Source organism: Cyrtonyx montezumae, unplaced genomic scaffold (genome assembly GCF_038088225.1).
Source record: "Cyrtonyx montezumae isolate F1298 unplaced genomic scaffold, pur_monq_1.0 scaffold_8, whole genome shotgun sequence".
Taxonomy (NCBI): Eukaryota; Metazoa; Chordata; class Aves; order Galliformes; family Odontophoridae; genus Cyrtonyx; species Cyrtonyx montezumae.
This window is the reverse complement of record NW_027072089.1, coordinates 44,387,782-44,415,328: the sequence shown is the minus strand read 5'-3', so window position 1 is coordinate 44,415,328 and position 27,547 is coordinate 44,387,782. Positions and strand designations below refer to the sequence as shown.

At 38.8% G+C, this 27,547-nt stretch overlaps 1 protein-coding gene across 5 annotated transcripts in view; it reads left to right on the top strand.

The window, feature by feature from the left end:
- Positions 1-27,283, top strand: part of MIB1 (MIB E3 ubiquitin protein ligase 1) — a 68,671-nt gene extending 41,388 nt beyond the window's left edge. For 3 of the 5 annotated variants that reach the window (XM_065752592.1, XM_065752595.1, XM_065752596.1), the window contains 9 exons: positions 9,286-9,418; positions 9,767-9,853; positions 12,575-12,736; positions 16,915-17,096; positions 18,505-18,697; positions 20,178-20,256; positions 20,499-20,612; positions 21,762-21,862; positions 27,033-27,283. In XM_065752592.1, the coding sequence (XP_065608664.1) occupies positions 9,286-9,418; positions 9,767-9,853; positions 12,575-12,736; positions 16,915-17,096; positions 18,505-18,697; positions 20,178-20,256; positions 20,499-20,612; positions 21,762-21,862; positions 27,033-27,173 (1,192 nt within the window). In that variant the 3' untranslated portion in view covers positions 27,174-27,283. The remainder of the gene's footprint in view (positions 1-9,285; positions 9,419-9,766; positions 9,854-12,574; positions 12,737-16,914; positions 17,097-18,504; positions 18,698-20,177; positions 20,257-20,498; positions 20,613-21,761; positions 21,863-27,032) is intronic. The other 2 variants (XM_065752593.1, XM_065752594.1) reach the window with 2 other exon arrangements.
- The last annotated feature ends 264 nt before the right edge of the window (positions 27,284-27,547 follow it).

Below are 27,547 nucleotides of genomic sequence, written 5' to 3'. Positions count from 1 at the left end.
GCTTTGTGAGTTGTTACTAATAAGTACATGTTATTTAGGCAATACCAGCTGACACGTAGCCAGTTAACTTGTCACTTGAATGTCATTCAAATGCAGGGAAGCACGCTCTTCCCAACAGCTGTTAGTTTCCTCTTACTGGTTGTTCTGTGCCTGCCAAAAATACATACTTCTTTACATTCCATAGCATTGTATGTTCATATGGGTACATAAAGAAGTATGTGCTCTGGGCAGGTACTTGTAGAGTTGCTCAGCTACCTGTCAGTTGAACCTGAAAAGCACTTTGCTGCTTACCGTTTCTTTCATTAAGTAAAATCCAAGGCATTTCTTTGGGAGAACAATGTTACCATTAGCTGCTGATAGCAACCCCATCTTATCAATCAAACTGAACTTCATGCAATTTACCTGCACAGTGGCTTAAAGCCAGTTACAGCTCATTGCTCTGATGGCACTGACATGAGAAGCGCTTATCCACGCTTCTGCAGCTGCTCGCTGTTCTGAGCGACCAGGGTTGAATGGAGAGTTGAATCACTGTAGCTCTGCAGGATGTTTTCTTGGGATTTGGAGTTGTATTCCACTGCAAAAGCGGCAGCTTTCTTCAGGGTCTTCGGGCAGACTTCCACATGTGCTTCATGTAGGATCCTGGAGAAAACCACAAGCTCATCCAATACGGCAGTTAGAAACTTCCTCACCCTCCCCAGCCCCACTTCTCTGCTTCATACACCCTGTGTTCTGCAAACTTTTTGCAGGGTTCTGCTGTAGTTGAGAGTAGTCTTAAAAAGTGGGTGCACGTGCCAGTGGTGATCCTGCTTATCACAGGCACAATGGCATGGAGTTCAGCAAACAACCTCTAACTGCTGTGACAGGGTTTGGATTGTCAGGCGCAAGGTCACGTGTGACAGCTAAGTCCTATTCAACACTTTCAGAGAACAGGGTTGGTTTGTTTTTTGTTTGTTTTTCTTTGTTTTCTAAATTGGCACTCACCTGCTTCAGTCAAAATGCTGTTCACACTTTATATGTTATGAAATCTAAAGCCCAACAACCCCAGCCAAACCACCCTGTTCGATCAGACTGTGCTTGGTCTGGAATGGAAGTTAAACATTGTGTTATTGGAGGGGTTTGGTTTCACAGAGTTGTCAGACACGGCTTGGGGCTGCTTAAGTTGTGGTTCAGAGGTTCACTGGAGTTACCGTGAGGAGTAAGCTTTCTTTTTCCAGCATTAGAAGGTAAACGACATGACAGTTAGTAAATGCACCAGTGGCAAGGCAAGCTGAGTGCAGAGGCAGTACAGATTTCTACAGTTCATGTCAGAGCCCTAGTGCAGCTGGCAGAGAGCAAATCAGTGTGTGGTAGGAGCCGGCACAGCACTGAGAGCAGCAATGCAGCAGCATCCTAGTGCTGTAAGTAGGTTGCTCCCTCGTGCAGCTGCAATAAAGCACCTCTGTGTTCTGTGTAGCTTCAGAGCTCTGCCCAGCCCTGCTGCTGGTTTTGTGTGTGGTTGATAGCCCTTTAGTTGTGGTTTACTTAGGAAAACGGGAGTGTATCGCTGAAACTAGCACTCACTGTTTGTTGTGCAGTTAATGGCATTGCGGTATCGGAGTTGATCTTCTCTAGCAACAATTCTGACAAGTTGGGCTCTCCTGCTAGGAATTTTGGACTCGTGTTGTTTTCTTTCTGCCTGCTCTTTACACCACCAATGTGTGACACTCCACCACACTCAAACCAAGCTGCTTCCAGAGCAGAGGGATTAATCGCAACTTTAAAGTAAATAAATAAATAAATGAGAATCTAGTAGATAAGTCACACATGCAGAAAGTCATAGGCATCCTTAAACGTGCAGAACACGGCAGGCGGCGTGGCGGTGCGTTACCTGAGCTCGGGGTCATGCAGGCTGGCAGCGGTGCGGCCAGGGCCCAGCAGCCGCCAGCTCCTCAGGCCGAGAGGTGTGGGGCCGGCGGCACCTGCTGCCTGCGGTGGGGTGCTGGTGGAGAGATGGTACCTCACGGCTGCTGGCCTGGGAGCTAAGAGTCCAAGGATGGGTGCAGGCAAGCCATGGGAAGGTGGGCTTAGTTGGAAGTAGTCACAAGCAAAAAGGAAGGGGGGGAGGGAGGGAAGAAGAAGAAAAAAAAAAAAAGCCCCCAAAAAATCAGCCCCTCCCTCCAAAAAAAAAGTTGGGAGTCACTTCGGAAAAATTAAAAATATATTAAAAAATAATAAAAATCAAAACAAAACAGCTCTCATCTCCCCCCTCCCCGCAGCGGTGCTTCCTCCTGGCTCCCGCGGCCGAGCCCCGCATCCTGCCATGCCCGAGCTGCACTCCCGGGGCGCGCCGCCGCCGCAGCTCCGCGCCGCCGGAGCCCTCCTTCCCTCCTTCCTTCCATCCGCAGAGGTCAGCGCCCCGCCGCCCGCACTGCCGCTCGCGGGCCGCAGCCCCGCCGCCGGGCTTTATAGGCGGCTAAGCATTTGAAACACGCACGGCCGGGCCGCCCGGCTCCCCCGCGCCTCGCTCTTCCCTGACCATATTTAGTCAACCCTCGCAAAAAATAGCCTCCCAGCTGCCGATTGTCGATCCGGGCGCTCTCCCGCGCTCCGCCTATCGATTGAGCGGCCTGCGGGTCCGCTGTGCCGGGGGACCGTCGCGCAGAGGGAGCTCCGCGCGTCCCGCCCCGCCCGAGGGCAGCGGGACCCCGCGCGTGGCGGCCGGAGGGGACCGGCCGGGGCGGGGAGAGCCCGAGGGCGGCGAATCCATGGAATTCAGTGCTGCCGTGTGCCGTAGTCCCGCAGCGTTTAGTGCAAAACTAGGAAACCGCTTTTGAAAAATAAATGGAAGGGTGAAGTGAGGTGGATGCTGCAGTTCTGTGGGAAGAGATCCAGGAGAAAGGAAAGAACAGCAATCCAAACCTGATCAACTCACTGCATCAGTCTGATCTTTGTGTGTGTGGAACTGGCCTCAACAGCACCAATGCAATGCGTGCAGAATAGCAAAAGGGTGTTTTTCATCTCCATGTGAATATCTGCAATGTTATTCTCTGAAGAGAATAAAGTAACTGACATCTAGTATGACAGCGTACAGAGCCCAGATATTTCAAGATTTTATTTTTCACACAGAAGTCTTGGGAGCAACAGTGAAAGTGGCGATGAGTTTCTCACTCTAAAGCTAACCATCTCCGTGAACACTGATATAGTCGGTAGTTACTCATCCATGTAAGCTAGTGAGTAAGTGTACACTCACTGTAAGTGAGTGGCAGAGCCATGAAGGGACACTCTTGGTTCACGCTTTGCTCGTTTCCTCCTCTTTTTTTACCATCTTCGTCCTGCAGCTGTGGAGTACCCCTTGTCCCATAGCCCCTGCTGCAGCAGAGCTCTCTGGTGGAAGTTGTACTGAGGATGCTCCTTCCCTGCTCTGAGCACAGCTGTGAGCTGCCGTGAGCCGGAGCAGTGAACTGCCTGGCCTGGAGCTGCATGCTGACGTGCACTGCAGATCATAGCGTTGCCAAAAATAGCTCTGTCCCGCTCCTGTGTTACTTCTCGCGCTGTGTTGGTACAAATACTTCTTTTGGCTCCCAGCAAGCGGGACCAGAGTAGTACTCTGCACGAGAAATAATCCAACAAAGGGAGGTCATTCTTTGTAGACGCTGTGGTGGGAACTATTATTTTATTTTTGAACAAATGTGGTCAGAGGACAAGATTAGGATAAGTAAAACACGGTCTTGTTTCTTTTGTGTTTTAAAATGCGTGTAACGCACACTTTCAAAGATGACTGTCTTTGAATTTATTCTGTCCCATTAACTGTTGCAGATGTAACAGGGAGCAGGTAATCAGTTTTGGCTGAGCAGGGCTGGGGATGAGTGGAAAAGAACATGTACGGGTGTGGGAGCAGTGTTTTAAGACACGGTTTACTGTGAAGTGTCATGTGTGAGGAAGACGTTTCACACTGTAACACTGGAAAGCTGACCTGAGAGAGTAGAGAGGCAGGAGAGAGACTTGTATTAGTGTGCATTGAGTCATTATTACAGCTCCTAGAGATAAGGTTTCCTGATCAGTTTGTGCTGAACTAAGGCTTTGCTCCTGGGAAGGGCAGTCTGTCCTCCCTGCAGCTCCAGCTCCAGTGCTTCCTTGTCCCTATTGCTCACAGTGCCTGTGAAGTCACACGGTAACCTGGTTGAGCTTGCTGATTTGACTGAAAGCAAGCATACCTAGTCTGTAGTCTAATAGGCCATTTCAGTGACTGTCTATGTAGCCAAGACTTGCTTTGGTAATGGAGGGGAAAGCAGGACAATGTCTTTTGATAGCAACTTAAGCTAAATGTGCTTAATCAGATGTGTAGACTTTTTTTTTTTTTTTACTTTAATGTATGTATCCAAACAAACGTAAAGCAACCCACCAACATTCCCCTTTATCACACCACATGTAGTCAAACTGCAGTTGGTAGCAGAGAATCTTCTGCCTAGCTTTTCTTTAACCAGGATAGAGGGATTAATTTGCAGTTAAGAATGCTAAATCTCAAATCGTTTCTGTGCAGCGGTGTGGTAGTTTCATCTTCCTCTAAGTACCTTCTACCTTGTAGGTTTTACAAATAAAGGCTTTACTGTATGCAGCATTCTAAGGTAGTGTTCACAGAGTCACAGAATCATAGAACATCCTGAGTTGGAAGAGAACTACAAGGATAATAGAGTCCAGTTCCTGGCTCTGTGTGGGACCACCCAAAATTGAAACCCTGCATCTGAAAGTGTTGTGAGCAGCTGTAAAAATTCTGTAACAAAAAATACATGAGGAAAAAAAATCTTGATTGAGGTTGATAATGAATACTATACCATATGTTAAAGCCATTCGTCATGGTGCTGATGACTGCTTTGTCAGAAAATTCATGATGTTAAGTTTATATTCTGGTACCCTGCATTATTTAAACATGTATATGTTAAGCTGTGATTCCAGACTCTCTGAATAACAAACAAAAATAACATCAAAAAAGCGTATTTGAATGGCAAGGTCAAATTGAAGCCATAACAGAATATAAATGGGTGTTTCTTGTACCAAGTCGCTACTAACTGTTAGAGCCTAGATAGTGACCACTGTGCTGGGAGGATAAGTCAGACCAAAAGGTGAAAGCTCCAGAAGAAAATGTGAGTTCTTGTGGACTTTATAAGTTACCACACCCCAACAGTTGATCTAGGGAAGCAGCACGTGCTTTGATTTCTGCCCACACTTAGACTTTTTCGTTCCTGTTCTCACTGAGCAGGTGTTTAGCTCCTATGTAAAATAAAACCCCTTCATCCTCTTCAATGCTTTACAGAAAATTTTCTCTAAAACCTTCACCTAAGTTTTTTCTAGAAAATTTCAAACTAAACTTCCACAAGATCATCCAACTGAAAAAGGCCTAAGATCTTTATCAGCTTCCCGTTAATCTGCCACTCATAGAGTGGCTTGGGTGGGTGAGGGACCTCAGAGAGATCATCTAGTTCCAACTTCCCTACTGCAGATGAGCTAATGACAAAGCTTTTCTGTCACGAGACAAACAAAAATTGTAGTTAACATAGCGATGGCACAAATTTGATGTTTTAATAAGGCTTTTAAACGTTAATCAATAGTCTTTGAAGCTATTCAATTAGCCATGTAATCTGTAATGACTTAATAAACTGCAGATGATTATAGTTTGAGGCTGATTTTGTGGTTACTATTATACTTGCTGATTTCTTAATCTTTTTAATGCAATTACAAATAAAGTAGTCTGTATTGTGTTTTAATGTATGGAAAAGGGAAGCAAGTTTTCAGGACCACGTAGTTGTTGTGATCCTGAGAACAGCTTCCTCATTAATACTTTGCATGGATTGGTGAATACAGAATTGCTGTGTAATTGGCATGCAACATTAATTCACTAAGATGACTTTTTATGGTACAGTGCTTGCTTCTTTCAGTGAATGCTGTTCTGAATGATAGCCACTTAGCCAAGTTGTCAAAATTTTGGCAGCAGCTCTAGAAAATTCTGATAAATAGAATAGCGGTAGCGGGAAAGCCTGCGAACGTGAAGAACTGTCTTGTACACTAAAAGAAGCTGCCTCCCTGCTAGTGGAAAGGAGCCTGCAGCCACTGAACTTCTTAAAAGAATTTCCCATTTGTGCCATATTAATATCTTGCTAATTGCTAAGGTGTCACGTTCATGAAACCACACTTCCATCCTGCTGCCTAATAGCTTGGTGCAGTCTGGATCAAAATGAAGTGTGTGGTCTCTGTCTTGCCTAGACAGAAGAAGCTGAGCATTAACTCTCCCTCAGACAGTTCACTGGGAGAAGTTACATACGTTTCTATTATATATAGAAGTTATCTATTTGTTTTATTTTTTCTGTTGTTTTTTCAGTATCATGAAAGCATCCAAATACTTACTAGACAGCTGATCTGTATAAAAGTAAGGTATGGTTGTAACCCTTGGATGTTTAGTAGTTGAACTTTAGAAGAACATCTTAATGACCTTTAACAGCAAACTAAATAGGAAATGAATTGAAAGCAGAACTGGTAAGGTTTGTGCTCTTGCAAATATTAGGGTGATTGAATTTTATTGTAGTGTACAAGATACTACGTCTGTCTATTTTTACCTCTTCTCTCAGGGATGAGTTGTTAAAGAAATAATATGTGTTTCTGATGCTTACTCACTCTTCAATGCATCTGCTAAAATATTGTACTTTAACATAGTGTGAATGTACTTTAAATATTATTTTGATTTGTTTAAATCTATGGAGCTGACAGTTCCTTATTTTCTTGAAGAAGACAAGGACATAAAATGCAATCTGAGTTGGTTAGGATTATTCCCTGCTGAGTGATCAGAACTTTGGAAATAAGCCAGCTGCATTTAAAGAGTCACTTCTTGGAGTGTTGTGCCTTGCCACAGCATTCCTGAAGATGTAGTTGCAGTTGTGAGAATTTTTTCACCTTGTTTCTTTTCTTAGTCTTCTATTGCACCACCTTTTATTGGTCACTCTCAGTAGTCACGTTACTTCTTTCTTCCAGTCATAAGGAACATTCAAGTTATTTTTGTTGTACTTTTCAGATGATCCACAGTAGGTACTCCAGAGCTTTGTGGTTTGTAGAAGCACTGAGCCTTGCAGTAGAGAATAAAGAGAGCACAGGCTGTGATTCCCTGTGGGAAGCCACTGGAGAAAGGAGAGGAGTCAGTTGCTGTCCCTCTTGACCTCGCATGCTCTTGAGGCATGCTCTGTTATCAGCTTGGCTTTCTGAAGAGCTGGTGGTATCCCCAGGCACACTGAGCAGTTGTCAGCTAGGTGTGACGTGAGCCTTGGTGCTCTGGACTTGCTCCCTCTGGGACAGCCAGAAACTGTTGATGTGTTACTAACTAGTGATCTGCTTGTATCTGGGGTTTGGATATTGTATTATTTCATTGCAAAATAAATAATACTTGGAGTGCAACTATTGTTCCTGTACTTTGCTATATTTCGTAATGTTTTGGTACCTCCCATCTCAATGAAGTGTTTAATTTTTGAAACACCTGTGTAAGTGAATCTTGCAAAGAATGGTGTTTTATTTTGTTTTGGTTTGTTTTTTTTTCAAATATTACAGCTTTTTTTTTTTTTTTTTTACTAACATGACAGAACTGTAGACAGTGGGATGAGCAGAAGCCAAGCAGTGGTTCACAGTGTACAGTGTGCAATCTGTTAAGCGGTGTGGTCTCATTTTGCTGCATTACAAGTGATGTGAACAGTGACAAAGTGAGAAGCTTAGCTCTGCCAGGTAAACAAAATGATCCTGAGAGATGGAATGGTTTAATGTGCTTTCCTCTGGAAAGCTGTTATTCTGCTGGAGACTGAGGTCACTCACAGACTGCAAAATACGATCAGTTCCCAGAGAAGAGAATGTGCCTACTGTACAGAGCACTGTCCTGCAGAGCAGGTGGGTGGTGGGCTCTGTGTGGTCTTCAGTCTCCTTGGGAGCTGTGTGACCCTGAGGCCCGAGAGTGCAGTTACTTCATTGTGGTTACTTCAGACACTCTGAATTGGGGGAAACAGTGATTGTTCTGGTGTGAAGAGGTTGTGAAAGTGAACATTGGGAGAACTTGAGGAGATGCTTACGAAGTCAGTCTGTTAGGATGGGGTCCTAGCAGTGTGGAGGAAGGAGTGCACAATCTGCCTCATGAACTCTTCTGCTCACTGGATTGAACTATCCCCAGCTCCAATGCTTTTTGCTTGTTTTATAGGAAACTCATTCTCTTACACTAGGAGGGCTCAGGATTGAATAGCATCTGTGCCATGTGGACAATCAAGGCAACAGATCCTTGGGATGGAATTAGGAGCTAAGTTATTACTTGACAGTGTAGACAGGCTATTGTTACCTGCTACAGATATTTTTGAGTAAAAGCTGAAAGGTTTGATTGCATCAGCCTATTTCTGAGGTTTACTGAAATTCCACCTTTTGAATATCAGGGTGCTAACAAAGATCTGTTTAACTCCATTTTAGTATCTGCAATGGAATGCAGCCTGTGACCTGTGTTAGCACTGGATTTTAAAGCTTCAATTTTGTGAAGCTCTGTTTTTCCTTTGAATTGCACGTTGCTTTAAGGGAGGGGAAAGATCATTTGATAGAAGAGATTTTTCTTTTTCTCTCTGAGAAGTAGCCGTAAGGGAGCTCCATTTGATTTATACACAGATGAGATAAAGGGAATCATGTTTGATTACCTGCCTGTTCCAGAAACTAAGTGAAGACAAGTGAACTTGAGAAAAACATTTCTGAGAGAATGCAGGATGGTCAAATCAATCCTTCATTCTTTGGACTAAATGGATTTGACTTTACTTTAATACTACACCAATAATTTTGCTTTTCCCTACCCTAGAATTTAAAATGTAAAATAATAAATCCACTTTCATTGGTTGGTGGTATCTTGGTAATCCCATAGGGAAGTGGGGTAGAAGACTGAACGCTGCCATGGTGTTTTAAACTCAGCCACTTTCCGTTATTGCTATTCCTGTATCCCACTAACAATCACTTCATAGTTTCAGCATTTATTTGATTTGTTTCTAGAAGTTTTACTTTCTAGTGCTCAATGATTTTCTGCTTTGCATACTTCAGCTGGATGAATCTGAACATGTAATTATTAGGCTTCAGAGCTGTTTCACAACTTTTCACCTGCTTTTTCTCCTTTTTCTCTTTTAAAAAAGAGACTTGAGCTCATTTTGTTTTCACTACTACTTTGTAGTTCCAAGAATGAATATTGTCTTTACTATTGTTGTGTTTCTATTCAACAGATACCTCACAAATGCATTTACCCATCTGTTTTTATTTTAGTGCAATGCGAGTATTGCTGTCCAAGTTACCACGACCGTGGATTGTTGATGAGAAAAAAGATGATGGTTACACTGCCTTGCATCTGGCAGCACTCAACAATCACGTGGAGGTGGCTGAACTTTTGGTGCATCAGGTAGGGTTCTTTTCTCAGAAGGATTTATATGCTGCACTTTGATTAAACATCTGATGTGAAAATAGTTTGTTCTTGATGCCTGCTGTGCAACGGAGCAGGGAGAGCCATATGGGGAACTGAAGGTCGAACTTGCTTTTGAGATTGGTACACTGTCCTGTTGGGTTTGGACAGTCTGATACCCAGTCTGATTCAAACATCTGTACAGAAAATGTTTGATATACTTCATAACTTTTGCCCTCAAATCTTCAAAATGGTGATCATATTGAGGTATTTATTTGGTGCTTTAATTGACTGCCTTGCATTAATGAATTGCTGTGATAACTGTCTAATGCTTTGAACATCTTTCAGGGCAATGCTAACTTGGATATCCAGAATGTTAACCAGCAAACCGCTCTGCACCTTGCTGTTGAGCGTCAGCATACACAAATTGTTAGGGTAAGTATCTTATCTGCAAAAGACCATGTGGCTAATGATACTTTATTCAAGATCATTGTAGTTCTCAACACAGAGATACTTCATGAACTTTAGTAAATGGCTTAGCGGCATGTTATAGCTGTTGAATGATTGTATGATTAATTTTGATCAATTTGGGAACTTGCCAACTTGTACAGAAGTTTAACGAGCAGTATGAAGGAAATTCTATGAATGATGAATTTTTGTGTGTGTGCATTATGATTTCCTTTCTGTGACTGCCAATTCCAGAATCCCTTCTTGTGTTCTGTTATTTGTCTGTGCTTTATGGTCTTGTAATGGGAGCTCAGAATAGTGTTTTTGATTCCCCTTTCTTTGAGAGTAATTGCTCTTGCTCACAGCTCCTGCAGACTGTGGCTAGGTGAAATAACCTTACCAGTTTCACTGCTTTTCAGTCTTCCATATCGTTTTCTCTTTTCCTAGCTTGGGAAAGCTATAAGCAGTGATAAAGTTACCAGTGAAAGTAGTGCTATTTCTGTTTGCCTGTGTCAGGTTTAACACTTCCATTTAACAAAACCTGGTTAAAAGCAGAGGAAACTGGAGTATTTACTCATTCTGGCATGGATTGCTGACGTGTGCTGTTAAGTTTAGGAAAGAGTCCTCAGTGCTGTATGAGATATTTGCTAAGAGTGAATACATCACCCTGGCCTTGGTCCCTTGTGCAATTTTTGTCTTTGTACTGTGAGATTCTTCCTATAATAAAAAATGCTTCCTATTCAGGCCTGTTGAGAATTATGCCCCCTATGTAGACCTGTGGTTCTGTTGAGCATTATTTTGCAGTAATGTTTCTCCATCTCTGCGGGTTGATGGATGTGATCTCATTACAGTGAAACATGTGATATGGCCCTATATCTGGAACCACTTGCTACCAAAAGAATGGTTTCATAGAGTCAGTGTCACTTGCATTCTGCAGGCTTTTCTGCAGCTATATTTGGTGAGCTCTTGTGCCCTTCTAGAACTGACACAGTACCTGGGAATACAACACTAATGCAGCAGATGGGCAGGAAGGTAGGCATGTTGAAGAATGAGTATGTGTATTGGATTGGCATACTTATACCCCCAAAAATTTAAGTGAATGTCTCTGTAGAGTATCCATATTTCAGCATTGGATTAGCTTTGAGAAGGCCTAAAATAACTCATGCAGCCATGCAAAGAACATGTTGGCTCCTATATTTCAAATTTAATTCCTATTGGGTACCTTCCAGGGTTGGGTTGTACCCTCAGGCATCTGTGGAATAGTGGTCAAAGGTAGCAGAGTTCTTTTAAAAGCTCTGCTGCCATGACAAAGGGTAATTTTTTTTTTAATCTATCTTTTTTTTTTTTTTTACTTCTGCAAAGTAAGAAGTTTGAATTTCCATGGTAGCCAAGGATTTCATGTTACTCTGAAGAGTTTTCTCATAGGTTACCTTCTGAGAGATTTGCTAAAAACCAATAGTAATTATATGGAAATTTTAATGCCATTTATGTCCAGGAGAAACGGAAGCAGAAAATGACAGGTGGCAGGCACAGGATGAGAATGTAAGAAATTAAAATTGGGCCAGAGTGAGTCCATTCAGAGGACTGAAGCCCAAGGGAGGCTGTTGTGGGTCTCAGCTGATTTCCTTGCCTTCAGTTGTGGAAGAAAGGGTTGGGAGAATGTGATAAACTGCAGTCAATTACAGACAGATATTTTCCTGAAATATGTGCTCTGATACTTTATTTTTAGTCTCTTAAAAAAAGAGTCTGTGATTCTTTAATTCTGGGATGCTAAAATCTCTGCAAGTGGGCTAGTTCTGAAAAGGGAGATTCCCCTTTATATATTCCTGTTTCTAGGTTGTTCTTTTTGTTTCTGCTGCAATTCAGAGTGTTGCAGAGTAGTAGAAGTTTGAAACTAAAGTTAAAACATCAGCTGCTGTCTGTAGGCTTTGAAAAGCAACAATGTGATTTTTATTTGCAAGCATTGTTATTTGTTAGCATGTGTTTGTCGTGTTGTTTAGCAGCATATTTAAGAAAGTTCCGGTGCTTTGAATCATGGGAGGACTTTTATGCAAAGGCAGTGTGAATATGAGGACCTACGCAGTGTTATTGGCTTCCCTATCGTTTGAGCTGGAACGTGTCTTAAGGGGATGTGGCTAATTTTAGCCTTAAGAATGATTCTTACAGTTCACTACTTTCCAAAGTGTTCTAAGATGGTATTCAGTAGTCAGTGGTTTTTATGTCTTCTGCTGCATAGGAATAAATCTAAGTATGTGTTTAACTACTTTGTTAATGTGAGAATACTACTATACATGACGTTGTAAAATTAAGCATGGTGTGAAAGCGTTGATTTCTGAGGTTGTTGAAACTTAATATTTATTGAAGAATATATACTTATCTAAAATTTTGCTTTGTTCTGTTTCTGATATGTTGCTGTAGTATGTTGCCTTGTTTGTACAAATTAAAAATAGAAAGGACCCTATGAAACAACATTTCTTCTAGATACCACTCAGACAGGCATTAGGCTTCTGCTGAAATAAAATTGATATTTGGAAGAGCTAAAGTGTTTCGATCGAAGGATGAGCTCTCAACTGTGTACTATGGTACAGGAAAAGAATAACACTTCTAGGACCTGATAATGAATCCTAAACCATGGATTCCTTGACATTAGTGTTTATGTGAAATAAGGAGCTGTTCCTGTGTTTTAAAGTGAGTTCACTTTCTTCTCAGCTCTTAGTCCGTGCAGGTGCTAAGCTGGATATCCAGGATAAAGATGGGGATACTCCCCTGCATGAAGCCCTGCGACACCACACCCTGTCACAGCTCCGCCAGCTCCAAGACATGCAAGATGTGGGCAAGGTAGATACTGCTTGGGAGCCATCAAAGAACACAGTAAATAAAATGCATTTATTTATTCTTTTTTTCTTATGTGTTTGTCTCCTTATTATTCTAGCTTATCTAGTTTCTGTACTGTTGAACTGTTTTGGTTTTTTTTGGCAGCATAAATTTGTGTAGGCAGGAATCCTTTTTTTAATGGGGCTTTTCACAGTTAGTCATTGTCTTTGTTATAGAAAAGTAGGGGTTACTTAGCTTTGCAAGTCTGCCTTTCATAGTGAACTTGTAAAGCTGCCAAAAAAATCAAAAGTAGTTTTTGGAAAGAGTAATAATCAGTAATATAGTACAGAATAAGACTAAAACTGTTTTCTGTGGTTCAGCATGTTGCATGATTTCTTTGTAACTTTAATTGTTCAGGCTCTTCTATAACCTTCTAAAAGCTTCTTCTGTTAGAATAAAGCATTCTTAGTCTTTGTATATTGATTGTTCCGTATTTTTTGTGTAGAGTTCATTTCAGAAATGTTACTGTAGTAAGAAAGTAGTCTAAGCAATGAAGATGCTGATGGTTGAAATGCTTTAATTAATTAAAAAAAAATGTGCTCACACCCAAAACGCTGTGTGAACACCACGTGCAAAGGGTGAAGTTTCTGATTTGTCTGATAGAAACAGGAGAAGTAAAATTTGGGAGAGATTTGCATGGTGGAAAGCAAATGTCATTTTGTTGTTTTTTTTCCTGTGAATATTAAAGATATGCAGCATAGCAGGGAATTAGATTTACTGAGTCATTTGTTACTAATGTCATAATACTTTTTTCACAATTAAAGTATGTATGACAATTTCAGCATTTCATTCCAGGAAAACTTGATTTAAAGCCTTTCTTCAAAACTTTTCTTCAAAAGTAATTCCATTGTACAACAAAAATTTTTCAAATTGGCTACTTAATTTCATTGAAATACATGGGGCTAAGCTTTGAAAAGAGGTCAGAAGTATGACTGGCATAAATAAGAAAGTACTCGTGTCCTTATAAGTGATAGGAAGAAGCTAATTAGAACTTGGTTGTGTTCCTGTGATCTGAAATGGACTCTATGAGCAGTGTTCAGAACGCTTTGTGTGCATGTATTTAATTTTGAAATGAATGAATAATAGATAAATATTCTTCATTAGATTCAGCATTTGGTACATAGGTTTTTCAGTTACCTTACCTTCAGTGACATATGTCCACAGTGAAGCTGGAGGAGTTGCTTTGATTTTATTTTTTTTTTAGCACAAGTGTTTTTTCACCTTACAACATCTATTTTTGAGAGTTTTATGTTTCAGAGAAAAATGATTTTTTTTCATCCTGTTTTCTTCTAGTTTCATTTGAGCTGTATAGGTTAAAAAAGTTACACTGAATTATTTTTACTAAGATTTTAAGAAGGAAAGTAGGAAAAAGGTAGCATAACTAACAAAAAGACTCTTTAAGGTTGTATCACTGATCCTAAAATTGCAATCAGTGCATCATATTTTAGCTTGATCAAACTTTTGGTCTTTTTGCACTTAATTTTTAGCTGCAGAGAACACTTTTGCCTAACAAAGGAACTTTTAGGTAGTGTTAAGAGGAGATATGTGCCCTCAGAGGAGAAATCAAAACGTGTTATATTTAGTGATAGAAAACAATGTGAGATGTGGCAGATTTGTAAGATGGAGGCAAGCCTGCCTAATATACAACTAAGAACTCTCAAGATGATTAGCAGATCGAAATATCTCAAAAATGTTATTTTGTTGTAAAAACTAAATGAGAATAATACTTGTATCTGTCTTGAAGGTAGTGTAAAAGTGCTATAAACTAGGGTTTTGTCAGTGATCTGTTTTAATAGTAACTTGCATGTGCAAGTTTTTGTAGCTTTAAAGCTATCTGAATACAGATGATGGGTAATAGAAGATAAATAGAAATAATAATAGTAGGATAATAATCTGGGAAATAATACGCTTTTCTTTTTGTGAATATGATGGTTTAAGGTCAGTTGGTGGAAGCTGTATTTTTACTTTTCATTAGTTCCTTTAAAAACTGGAAAAACTTGTGCCTATGTAAGAGCAAACTGACAGGTAAAACTTGAAAGCTGATTTTTGCTCTGATAAATTTTAATCAGGCTTGAGCTACTGTCTTCAAGATGTCAACCTGCTGAACCCCCTAGAGAGCATTTTTGTAGTGCAATACTTCAGCAATATTTCAGTGAATATTTTCGTGAATAAACTAAAAATGAATACAAATCTCACTAGTAGGATTTTAGATCTTTCATATTTGATCAAGTTGATTGGTGAGTAGGAACTTCATTTGAAATTCACCCTTCATTACTTTTTGCTGCAAGTACATTTAAAAAACACCACATACTTCAGTAATATTGGGAACTTGGGAGATAAGTTGAATTCTATGGAATGAAGCTTAGTATTGATTTTAGTATTTCCATCTGTCAGTAATAAGCTGCTGTAAAGCTAGAACAACTTCTGTCTGTTTTGCTCAGTTGTTTTTTTATATGAACCATTTAAAATATATGCCATCAACAGTCTTCATAGTATGAAACCATATTTATTTTAGGTATGAATGTAAAAAAAAGTGGTTTTAGTTTTCAGGAGCTATGAGATGAACTCCGTTTCTTTAAACAATTATAAAGTTTTCCATCCAGTGTAGGTATGTTACCCTGACATACTTGTTATGAAGATTGTACAACTGGGAGGAGAACGTTTCTGAACTCCAATCTCTACCACCACAAGAAGTAATTTCAGTTTCTTTAATATGAATGCAGTGTTCCTTAGTCTAGGGCTCATATGACACAATGTATTTTAGTATAGGCATCCTTTAGATTACATCTGCAAGAGACTTCTCTCCTGTAGGGGAATTGGCTGGGTCAGGCTTGCCTTGATGCATCTCTGAGGTAGCTTCCTCCAGAGGAGACATGCTGCAGCTATGCTTCAAGAATGTTGTAGGCTCAGTAACATTTATTGAAATAAAATCTTGTAACTGGACAGAACTGTCTAGATTCAGATTAAAAAATTATAATAATTGCTTTCCTAAAACTAGATGGCAATGTGATGTCAAGGATAATCTCACAGTTAGTCAAGGTAGCGGGAAGATTTTCAGTACTTTACATGCGGCAGGGTATGGACTCAAGCCCAGGTTTTTTTATTTGCAAGTCGCTTCTGTGGCATGGAAGTGCTAACTAGAGAGATGTTGAAAGCTACTTTCTTCTATAGTTTAGACTCAAAGAAAGGCAACCTCTAGATATGCAACAGGTATCTGTCATTTGAATTTTTTTTCCATGTTACAGTGTCTAAGGTAGTACATCTTTTTTTTTTTTTTTAAATGCAAAATGACTTCTGAACAATTCAGAATGATCTTAATTTTTAGGGACACCCAGCATTCAAAAGACCAGCTGCAGGGATAGGCTGCACAAACTGAACATGGTGTAGAGTGATGTACATTAGTCAAGTTAGATGCTTAAGCTAGTTGGTGAGAGTGAGATGCATACAAAGTCCTGCCTCTCCTATTGTCAAAGCCCTTATGGTTCTGGAATTCTGCTCCTACATCTCCTTGAATTTAGCCTGTGCTAAAGCTGTGCCTTTGAATAACAGTCCTGTGCAGTTTGGCTGTGTGATCATGCATAGCAGGTACACTAATACAGAAAATGCACAAATAAGGCAGTAGCTGTAAAACAATGAAGCACTGCATGAATAGGACAAGAGTAAAGATATGGATTTAAACTTTGACAGGCTGAGAAGGCAGCTAAAATCAAGTTTTTGCTGGGGAGTTGCTTAATGCACTGGGCTATGAAAGTGTGTGCCACTTCTCTGCCTGTCTGTTCTCAGTCCAAGTGTGGTGGTGGTACCATGTTGTGTGAACTCAGCAGTTTTAATATGCTTCTACCGCATTCTGCATATATACCCACTGGGATTATGCACTTTGAAATGCTTCTTATAGAAGCACAGCCACTTCACCAGTGTGTGGGGGTCTGCAGGAGATTTGGTGTTTCAGTAGCTGACCTATTCATTAAAGAATTTTAATTCCTTAAGGAAAAGCTGAGTACAGATGATATAGTATTAAACAACCGTACAGTAGTCTTAATACTGGAGTAACTTCCTTGGATGTACAGATGTATGCATGTGTATGTTTATGTGTGCATGAGCATGTTTTCCTTTGGCCAGGCTGATCTTAACTGCAGAGGGTGTCTCAAGTTGCTTATGTATTTGTTTCCTTTCAGTTAATAATGGGACTTGGCACGCAAGGAGCAGAGAAGAAGAGCGCAGCATCTATTGCCTGCTTCCTGGCAGCCAACGGAGCTGACCTTAGTATTCGTAACAAGAAGGGTCAGTCTCCTCTTGATCTCTGCCCTGATCCTAGTCTCTGCAAAGCACTGGCTAAATGCCACAAGGAAAAAGTCAGGTTTGTACAGTAATAAAATTCCTTGTTTCCAATCTATTTCCTGTAGATTAGCTGATGTATTTAAGAATCATGTTTTTATTACCTGTAATATTAAAACATGCAGACATTTTCTTATTTTTGCTTAATTATTTATATTCATTAATACACCAAACACTATCTGCAAATGCATTTGTTGAAACTTATTTAAGTTTTGCAAGAGTTCCATGCAGCGACTGAAATTTGAACTGTGCCTCATTCCAAGGCCTTGTTCTTCCTCTGGCAAGTACCAGCCGGGGTGGGTCATACCTCTGCCCTGTGGCAACTGGATCTGGTTAGGGCTTACTGTTCCTACCTGCTGAGCTGTGGGTTTCCTGTGGGTATTATAGCAGTGATGGCCTGACTGTGCTAGAATTACAGCAAAATGCATGCTCCTGTGGGAGGGAGGGAAAGGGAAGGTGGCAAAATGCAGCTGGAATTTGGTAGAACTCCAGCTCCAAAAAAGGGGCAGAGGAAATCACTGAAAGAGGAACTGCTTATTGGAACAGGTTGCCTGTGGAGGCTCAGAAATCTGTCTGTGGGAGTTTTGGGGATGGACTAAGCCCAGTATATTGTGGTGTGAATTCAGTGCTGACTCTGCTTTATGTGAGAGACCTCCTGAGTACCTGTCAAGCTGAATCATTATATGACTTTTCAAAAAGAAAAGGATCAGATAGACCTGGCACCTCAGAAGCTAGGCTATATCCCCATTATTGACTTGATTCTCATCCTTAAATCCTGTTTAAAAATCACTCTTAGACAATGAGGACTGTAAGTTCAAAATGTCACAGAGAGGGACTGTTTTTTGTTGGTGTTGCCCTAGCATGAAAGGTTTGTTCTTTCTGCAGTCTCTCTCTTTTTTTTTTTTTTTTTGTCAGCTTCATCACTGTGGCTGTTCCTATTTCTTGCCACCTTTTATGGGCTTGTGAACGTTATGGGACTGAGCTGTTTACATTTAACCTGTGCTCCCTCTGCTGGGTAAGCTGCAGCAGGGGACAAATAGGTTGAGGTCACTCAGAGAGTTTGTGGGTTCTTTTACAAGCCTGATTGCAAAGTACTACAAATATATTCAGGATTTTCTAGGCGTTGAGGAGGTCTGAATTTACAGGGTATTAGTCTGTTACTAAGTAAACTTAGAAGATGGGAGGGAAGGTTATTTATGTTTACAAAATTCTAATCAGATTTGTGCGGTCTGTTTTTGCAGAGTGTACTGACTGAGCATGAGATCTTGCACACTGGTATCAGCAGTACATTAGGGAAAATACAGCTGGGATTGTTTTATCATATACACTGATGCTTGAGTGTATAAGAACATATAAATAAGAAGTTAATTGTTGTGCAACGTGAGCTAAAAATAGTAATAATAAAGCCTCACTGTAAGATTTCTTTATAGTGGTCAGGTTGGTTCCCGAAGTCCATCTATGATCAACAATGACTCTGAAACCTTAGAAGAATGCATGGTGTGTTCAGATATGAAAAGAGATACTCTGTTTGGCCCATGTGGACATATTGCCACTTGTTCTCTGTGCTCACCACGGGTGAAAAAATGCCTCATCTGTAAAGAACAAGTTCAGTCTAGGACAAAGGTAAAAACTCCCACAGCTTTTTGTTTCTCTTTGGTTTATGTTGAAGTAAATATATATATATAAAGGAAAACTGTGGTGTATTTTAAGCAGTATTTTGCCTTACAGGTGTTTTACTGGATGGAACTACCTATATTACATGATGCTCTTTTCTGTTCGCCTGTACTCATGTCCTGTCTGTTGCTCATTCTCTCTCTTCCCATCATTATCTTTATTATTCAGGTGTATCCCCACTGCTTTTGTTTGAGTATTTCTTTATTCCCAGTAATCACCAGGTCTTGTCCTCCAGCTGCATTTTGACTTTTTAAATAGATAAATCTTATATTCCACTTACAGGTTTTCTAATATGTGGAAAACCCGTTCTGTTCTTTTTCATAAGTTCATAAGTTCATAAGTTCATAAGGTTGGAAAGGACCTATAAGGTCATCTAGTCCAACCATCCTCCTATCACTATCTCTACCCAACTACTAAATTAAATCCTTTAGCACCTCATCTAAACGCTTCTTGAACAGCGCTAGGGATGGTGCCTCAACCACCTCCCTAGGCAGGCCATTCCAGTGCCTGACCACTCTTTCAGAAAAGAAATGCTTCCTCAGGTCTAATCTAAATCTTCCCCAGCGAATTTTTATCTCTATCCAAACACTTTTGGCTAATTGGCTTCTGTGTTTGTTTTGTTTTGTTTTGTTTTGTTTTGTTTTTCCTCTGTAAGTATACAAATTGCAAATATAAATTTGATGTTTCTACTGTTCAGTCTTTTATTCTTACTTATACTGTCATTCTTCCATGCACATTTTCAAAGGAAAATCTTAACACAGCTCTTATTCTGTATACTTCTTCATATTCAATGGAAAGGTTCTGCCATGGGGGTTCAGGGCAGTTGCTTCACTTCATCCATCTAAAGAATATACGGAAATCAGCTTTCCTGTGTGAAAACTGACCCTTATGGATAATTTTCTTTAATTTCTCCTGCAGAGTTGGAGAGTGGAATATCTGTTCAGTACTTCTCTGATGCTCTTCTATATAAAAATATAATATGTAGTGCTAAGAAATGAATGAATGTGATCAACAATTCTGTGATCTGGAAGAGGTGATCCGGACCAATATGAACGGAGTGGCTTGAGATGTCTATGGCCACTGTGTACATTTCATCACATTAAATCATGTTAGAAAACTCTGACCCAGAATATTAATACAAATTACTGTAATGCATTATGGCAAAGGAAAGAGAAAAGATTTAAGTGTGTCCCAGGTGCTTCTGTATGCCTGTCAGTATACTGAACACACAAATATTGCCATTCAAATATCAATTCTTCGAAGTCAGTATGATAACTCCTTTAAATTGCATTTTGAGGTGATAAATTAGTAAATACAACATTAGGAGGAACTCCTTAAAATCCACATACCTAGCAAAAGAGTGAAAAGTGCAAATTAATGTAGATAGCAGGAGATAATACATCATATGTATGTTTATTGTACTTTACAGATTGAAGAATGTGTAGTGTGTTCAGACAAAAAGGCAGCGGTCCTTTTCCAGCCTTGTGGTCATATGTGTGCTTGTGAGAGTAAGTAGACTTGACAGAATATTCTTTTTGAAATAGTTCTTAAACAGAATGCTTTTGTTAAAAAGAAAAACAACCCTGAAAACTCATTAAGAATGTGACTTTGAGTCTAATTTGGTTGTATTAAAGCCTTTGTCATGATATTGCTATGTATGTACTCCAAAAAGAACAAACAAGTTCATGGATAGGGGAAGAGAACAATAAGAATAGCAGGATTCAGATATAGATTATTTCTGTCCTTTCAGATTGTGCAAGCTTGATGAAGAAATGTGTACAGTGTCGGGCAGTGGTAGAACGAAGAGTGCCTTTCATAATGTGCTGTGGAGGGAAAGGTACAGAAGATACCACTGATGATATCTGTGAGTGACTCCAATACCCATACTCTTTCCCCTCTCCCCACTGAACTATTTTCATTCTTTGACGTGACCTAAATTTTTCCTCTCCTTTTTGAAGAAAAGTTTAAGAAAGCAGTGTTATGTACTCCATTTGCTGTTTGCACTGCTAGCAGCAGAGGCTCTGATAGCACCAACCCATTCATGAAAAGTTTCCTTCCATCATCCAGAGTAGAAGCTGAAACATACATTAACTTCTTATTAATGGACCTACGAATCAGAAGTTTGACTTACTGTGCAAGTGAGCAAATGTGTGTTCTATTTTTACTTCTGGAACTATCTGACTAATAAAGGAGTGGTAAATATTTTGCAACTACGTATAAGTAACTTTCATAATGAAGGTGCTAGATTGTAAAACCTTCTTTGACCATTTCTTAAACTACTTGTGCCTTCTGTAAATTATTTCCATGGGAAAATAATCCGTGGATATTTATAATGTGTGGCATACAATGGTTGAGCTGCATTTTATCTGAATTGGAAAACCAGATTATTCTTGTAATGGTATTCCTAAACAGACAAGTTTAATCCTGAAAATCACAATCTTCTAACTATTTTCAGTTGTGTTTTTTTTTAATTATTATTATTAATAATTTATTTTGTTTGTTTCGCATAGCAATATTGGATCTGTCAAAGATAAAGCCAGCATGCTGAGTTTGTTTAAAATTTCAGCAAACTACTTCCACGGCACTTACATAATTTTCATCACCAAATAGAATCAGCTGTGTGGATAAAAAATGTTTTCAGTGTGAAAGGACTTGGCTTTAGATTTTTGGGTTTTTTTTTTTGTCTTTTTTTTTTGTGTATATGCAAAGAGCTTCACTGGAGAGTCATTGCTGACAGATAAGAACTGTGAGAATACTGAGGGGCTTACAGGCATCTTGAGCTGCATTACTGAGGAAGTATTTACCACATTTGTTGCTAGAAAAGTCAGTACTTATTTGGGAATTGAGCTGCAGTGAGGTTATAGTGAATTCAGATTATCAAATATGTTTGAATGACATCACTTCAGGTAATTGAAATAATTATAGCTACTATTCTGAAAATAAGTATTTCTATTTCATTAGATGTAATCGCGTATCTTTCTTTTCTCTAAATTCTAAAATCTGTTTTCTCTAGCAAGTGGTAACATTCCAGTTATGCAGAAGGACAAAGACAACACTAACGTGAACGCAGATGTACAGAAGCTGCAGCAACAGTTACAAGACATAAAGGAACAGGTAAAACTGCTAGATAAAAAAAAGTAATCCATGGACAAGTAAGGGAACTGTAAAATGCCAATGCATCTTCTGCTATTTAAAACAGAATAACTCATTGAAGTGATTCAGTTCTTAATTTTTCGTTAAATAACCGATATTTTTTGTGATATGCTTCATTTGTTTTCCATGTGTAGATTTAAAAAAAGGTGGCACATTTTGATGATCCTTTTACCAGAGCATCTGTGTGAGTGTGACTTAAAAAAAGGTGCTCTGCCCAGTCAGTATGTCCTGTGCTGCTGTAACTGACCTGAACGTGTTAGCTGCAGCATTTGTTCTCACAAAAGCAGATATCCTTGGCTGCTCTGTGTCTAGCTTAACGTGTACTTGTCTGTTTGTCAGCTGCCATTGAACAGTGGCTGTCAGTTGGCTGCATCATGAAAGGCAATTGTGTATGGTTACAAAATGAACTCCAATGTGTGTATGTAATTGGAATATTTGGGATATAAGTGACAGTTTTTTTCTTTTGTAATTATGCATCATATTTGCAGGTGGAAATCTATTCAAATTGGCTACAGATTATTGTGGTAATTCATTGGTTATCTAAACTGTGTGAGATTTAGAAACCTTATACAGACCCAAAAAAATGTTTCAGATAATTGAGGGTATTTAAATTTGCTATACCTGTAAAGGTATTCCATTTGGAATGGCTTACATACTTGTCTACATGTGAGACTTTGCTATGGTAGATCAGTAAATGTTTTCCTTCTTTTCCATCTGAACAAGGAATATTTGAGATGTTTTCAGCAGTGAAGGAATATCTAACTGTTGCATGAACTTAATGCATTAGAAGAGGGCCTTGATGATGTGATTTTTTGCTTCCTTGTATATAGCAATTGGAAAAAATCATTTTAATGGATACAGGAGATGGAGAAGCCTTCTTGTTTACTACTTGCCTTTTCCTCTTGGAGGCTTATAGCAGTATGTGATGCTTCATTGATGTCAGCATCACATGCAGCTGAGACAGTTATTGCTTTCAGCTGTACTTACAAGTTAAGGCTGAAGTTTTGGATCACCACTTCTAGGGCCTGTACCTTTAAATACCTTAAATTTGAGAACTGGTGTTCTGTCAGGTTTTAGCCTTGGTAGTGTGTCTGAAAAGAACTGCTCCTGATATATGGAGAATTGGCCAAAGACCCTGCTAGCAGTTAGAATTCAAATATTTTATTCAAAACGTGTTCCTTTGTAGATTGTATAAAAGAACACGCAGATTAAAAATTGTCATATGAAAAATATATGCCTTCTTCAGTGATAATATCTGGAGCTACTGCATATCTGTGACTTATTAAATCTACTGGCTTGCTTCAGTTTTACTGTTGAACATAATTGGATGTAAAGAATGAGATAATAAGGCTACTACTTTGGCATTTGGAGTGCTATATCCAAATATACAGACAAATGCTTAAATCCAAGTTATGTGTTTTCTTCAGATGCAGGAGATTTTTTTCTGCTTACTTTGAATTCATAAATGACTTGAGTTCTGTTTGGATTTGGTAACAATTTATTTTTAATGGGGATATGAAAGGATGAATATTTCATTTTGAAATTTTTCTCCTTGATTGGATGTGATCTCAGGTTTGTTTTTTTTCCAGTTTTCTGAAATTGCTCTGTTAGTCGTAACAATTCTTACCATAGGGAATTGTTAGCAAGAAGCTTTCCAACATCAGGAAGTTACATTGTGATAGGGAGAAAAAAAATTATACATGTCATTATGGGCTTGTGTTTTCTGGCTTTTGTATTTGCAGTAGCAAATAAGATTTAGTACTGAAATGTTTGGAGAACTTGAGGTTCTTTGACGTTCACTTTTGTCTTTTTTAAACTTTTTAAAATCAGTGTATAACTAACAATTATTCTACACCTGTTTGACAGAAAGAGGTTGTTCTGGTTGTTTCGTGTGGTTTTGTCTTGAAACTCTTTCATGTTTTGTTTAGTATCATTTCTGCTTACTCAGTGAGAAGGCAAACTTTGTATCCTACTTTTGAGTAGCAAGTAGGATTTGATTACAGTTAGTCATCTGATCTTTTAAATCTGTGCTTCACATGATGCACAGCGTTGAACTTCAGTCACGTATACTTCTGATTTGTGCTTTAATAGTTTCCTTTTTTGTTGATGTTTTCATACTTAAAATTAATTTGTTCTCTTTCAGCAGGTATAAACCTATGTTTCAACTCATACCTTCAATGATAATGTAATATGTTAGTGCAGCAAGCTTTTAAAACCATTTCTCATGCCGAGCAGAAGTGATGCCTGATGTCAGCTGAATCTCCCACATCTGATGACCACACCATTCTTCAGGGATTCCCTGAATGTGAACCCTTGTGACTGTAATTGCAATACCTTCACCTCATTTCATACATAATCACCATCATCTGACTCATATCTTATGTATGTTCCTTCACCATACCTACATCACTTTCTTTCTACTTAATAATGAATTTATTTTGTCACTGTGCACCTGTATGTTGTTGGAGAAAATATTTTTGATAATGAAGAAATACTTCAAACAGTTTAAAACATCTTTGTAGTGATAAAAAATGATTTATTTGAATCATCAGACCAAATAGCAAGTGTGATGAGCACTTCTTGAAGACTACTCTTACTTCTCTGCCAAAGTAATTCTCACATATAATAGATGTAGTGCCTTTTTGTACTATCTGGTTTGCTTCAAGAGATGGGAGTCAAGCGATCCTGGCAGATAAGAGAAACTCAAAATATGGTTTTATACAGAGAGTGTTCTAGTGAAAAAGCAGACAGTGAAGGGATGTTCTGCTCATTTCATGCTACTGTGACGCAAAATGGGTGTAAGGCATCTATCTATGAACTTTATTCCATTGTAAAAATGTGAATGAGCTGGCACTTAGATTCTGAGTGCTCCTTGAAAACTGAGTAAAGCTCAGGTACTTTTTCTTACATTTCTTCTGGGAAACTTCTGAATTAACTGAGAAAATCCTTGTCAGAATAGTGGCGTAGCAGACAGCAAGTTTGTTTCTGCCAGCAGAATTCTGCTACTGTATGAAGTAGCATAAATGTTAAAATAGCATAATATTAAGAAATAAATAAGTAATGTATTTTAAATATTCTACGTTTGTATTGAGCTGGAGGAATCGGGCAATTTGTTAAAACTGCATGATATTGCAGAAGTTGAAAATGCTTCATTGATTTAGTTGATCAAAAGTAACAGTGTTTGAACAGATATTTTTGTTTGATTCACTTGGTGTGTGTTTTTATTTTTCAAATACTTGTGTAGCACTTAGGAGAAAATAGGCCTTTGTAAGTTCAGTATTTCTAAGATGATATTTAGAGATAAAGGCAAATAGCTATGCTAAAAACATATAATAAGCTTTTGGTTTTATTTTTCCTTAAAAGTGAGATCTGGATTGCCTTTATCAGTCTTCGACAAAAGGGTGTCAGGTAATGAGGCAGCTGTGTATTCATCAGAAACTGACAGCTACTTGATAGTGAAGACTGTGTTACAGGAAGAAGCAAGCTTGGATTTTCCCATTGGGAAGCATAGGTGGTGGCTTGGTGTGAATGGAAAAACAAGCTGAATTGACTGACTGACAGACTGTTGTTCTTCTGCAAGTTTTTGTTTTGTGAGTGTTTTGGTATGATGCTGTTGAAATTCTGACAAAGGCAGAGCATAGGTTTTGTCAATAATATTTTTGTTTGTTTGTTTGTGTTTTAAAGTGTCAGAATTTATCTGGAAATTGTGTGTTGCTGCTGGCCCATTATACTGATGTCCTGGAGATTAAAACAGGCATTTGGCCAAATTCTGTGTGAATTTGAGCTTGGTGAAAGAAGATTGATGTTATTGATTTACTGTATAAATGTCTTCATCTAGCTACCTACCCTAGGAAATAGTATCTATCGTTTCTGTAGAAAGGATGCTTTAAGATTATACTCGATGGGGTTTCTGCCATGGATCATCTCTCTCTCACGAGGTGAACAGACTGAAGTAAACTCCCAATGATAAGTGTGGAAACAAGTCACAGGTGCAAGGTGGTGATAAAATGAATTTGTTTGGAATGTTGGACTTGTTGGTGTTTCATATCATAAGTGTATGAGGTATGAGATCAATGCTTTTAAATGTTAGTGTGTCTCAGATCTTGAGTGCATCTTGTATTTGATTTGTCAGACTATAGAATAATCTTAACAATTATATGTTGAAACATCTATTCATTTACTAACCTTTATTAAGCCTGTTAAAAATGAAATCCTAATATAAGATATAGTTGCAATATGTTTATGGTGAAGGAACATGCCTTACAAAAACTTTAGTTTCTGTGTATGACAAAAGGTGAAGGACGTTGTTTCTTATCATTTGGTGCAAAATAAATTTTGCTGTTGAAGAGCTTTAGGAGATCTTTTTGGGCATTGGCTGTCACTATAATGTTCAGCAATTAAAACGGATTTTAAAAGTTTGCTGTGCTATTATGAATGAAGGTCACGGATCTATTAAATTGCTCTTCATATAAAAACATAGATAATTTCCACAAGCAAAGACTGGAATTGCTAGTATTGAATCTTTACATAGAATACTGATAATGCAGTATTTTTGTTATTTATGCATTTGTTCAGTGCTTATTGTGTAGAGGTAAGTATGTGATGAGCTACAGAGCTTGAGAATGAATTGCTAAACCATGTACCTGAGCATTACATGACATAATACTTTGTGTAGTGTTTGTGTCCTGAAAGGTTACATTATGTCAAGGTAAATGTTGCTAATTAAATGTGTCTTAATTTTGCAAATGTAGATGAGGATGCTGAAAACGTGGTATCAACCTGCTACTGGATTGACTTATTTAAAGATATCATATCTGAGGGGGGGTGGAGGGGGGAAGACAAAAACTTTGTGTCGTGATGGGGCAGAAAAAGTCACAGTACTTTAAGTGGATGAGATGAAAAATGTTCATTTAAAAACGAACAACAAACAAAAATACATGGGAGCAAAAAAGAGCCCACAACTTTTCAGGTCTAAGTAATATATGCTTTAGTAGCTGAGTTATGCTTCGGCAGCAGGCTGTTACACTTAAGATGGCATATTCATTGTTAACTTTAAGTAATGTCTGTACTGCATACTCAATACTGTATCCCTGCTACCATTGACTATATAACCTGTTAAAATCTTTTACAGACCATGTGTCCTGTCTGTTTGGACCGTCTGAAGAATATGATCTTTCTCTGTGGCCATGGAACATGTCAGCTTTGTGGAGACCGAATGAGTGAATGCCCCATATGCCGCAAGGCAATTGAACGAAGGATTCTTTTGTATTAAGAAGTGGAACAAGTGTCTGTTCTTAGCTTATGAATAGTAAGGACATTCTGATGATTTAAATCTCTGCGAGTTTGAAAGGCAGTAAAAGGTTCTAATGAAAACATTTCTAATACTGTAGCACAGGTTCAGTAAAGACTGTGAAGGCACCAAATAATAGAACAGTATTTGAGCAGTCAACTTTTAACTTTACTCTTAGAAAAGATGCAAATTTACAGCAGTCCTTTCTTTTGTTTTTTTTTTTTTAATTTTTGTTTGTTTTCTTTCTGTCATTTTCTATCCCTAAAGTGTAAAGGGACAATCTTGTTTTGGTTTCATTCTTGTTTTTTAATGTGCGTATAAAGTGTTGAGTGATGTAGTTTTTCTGTTTGTTTGTT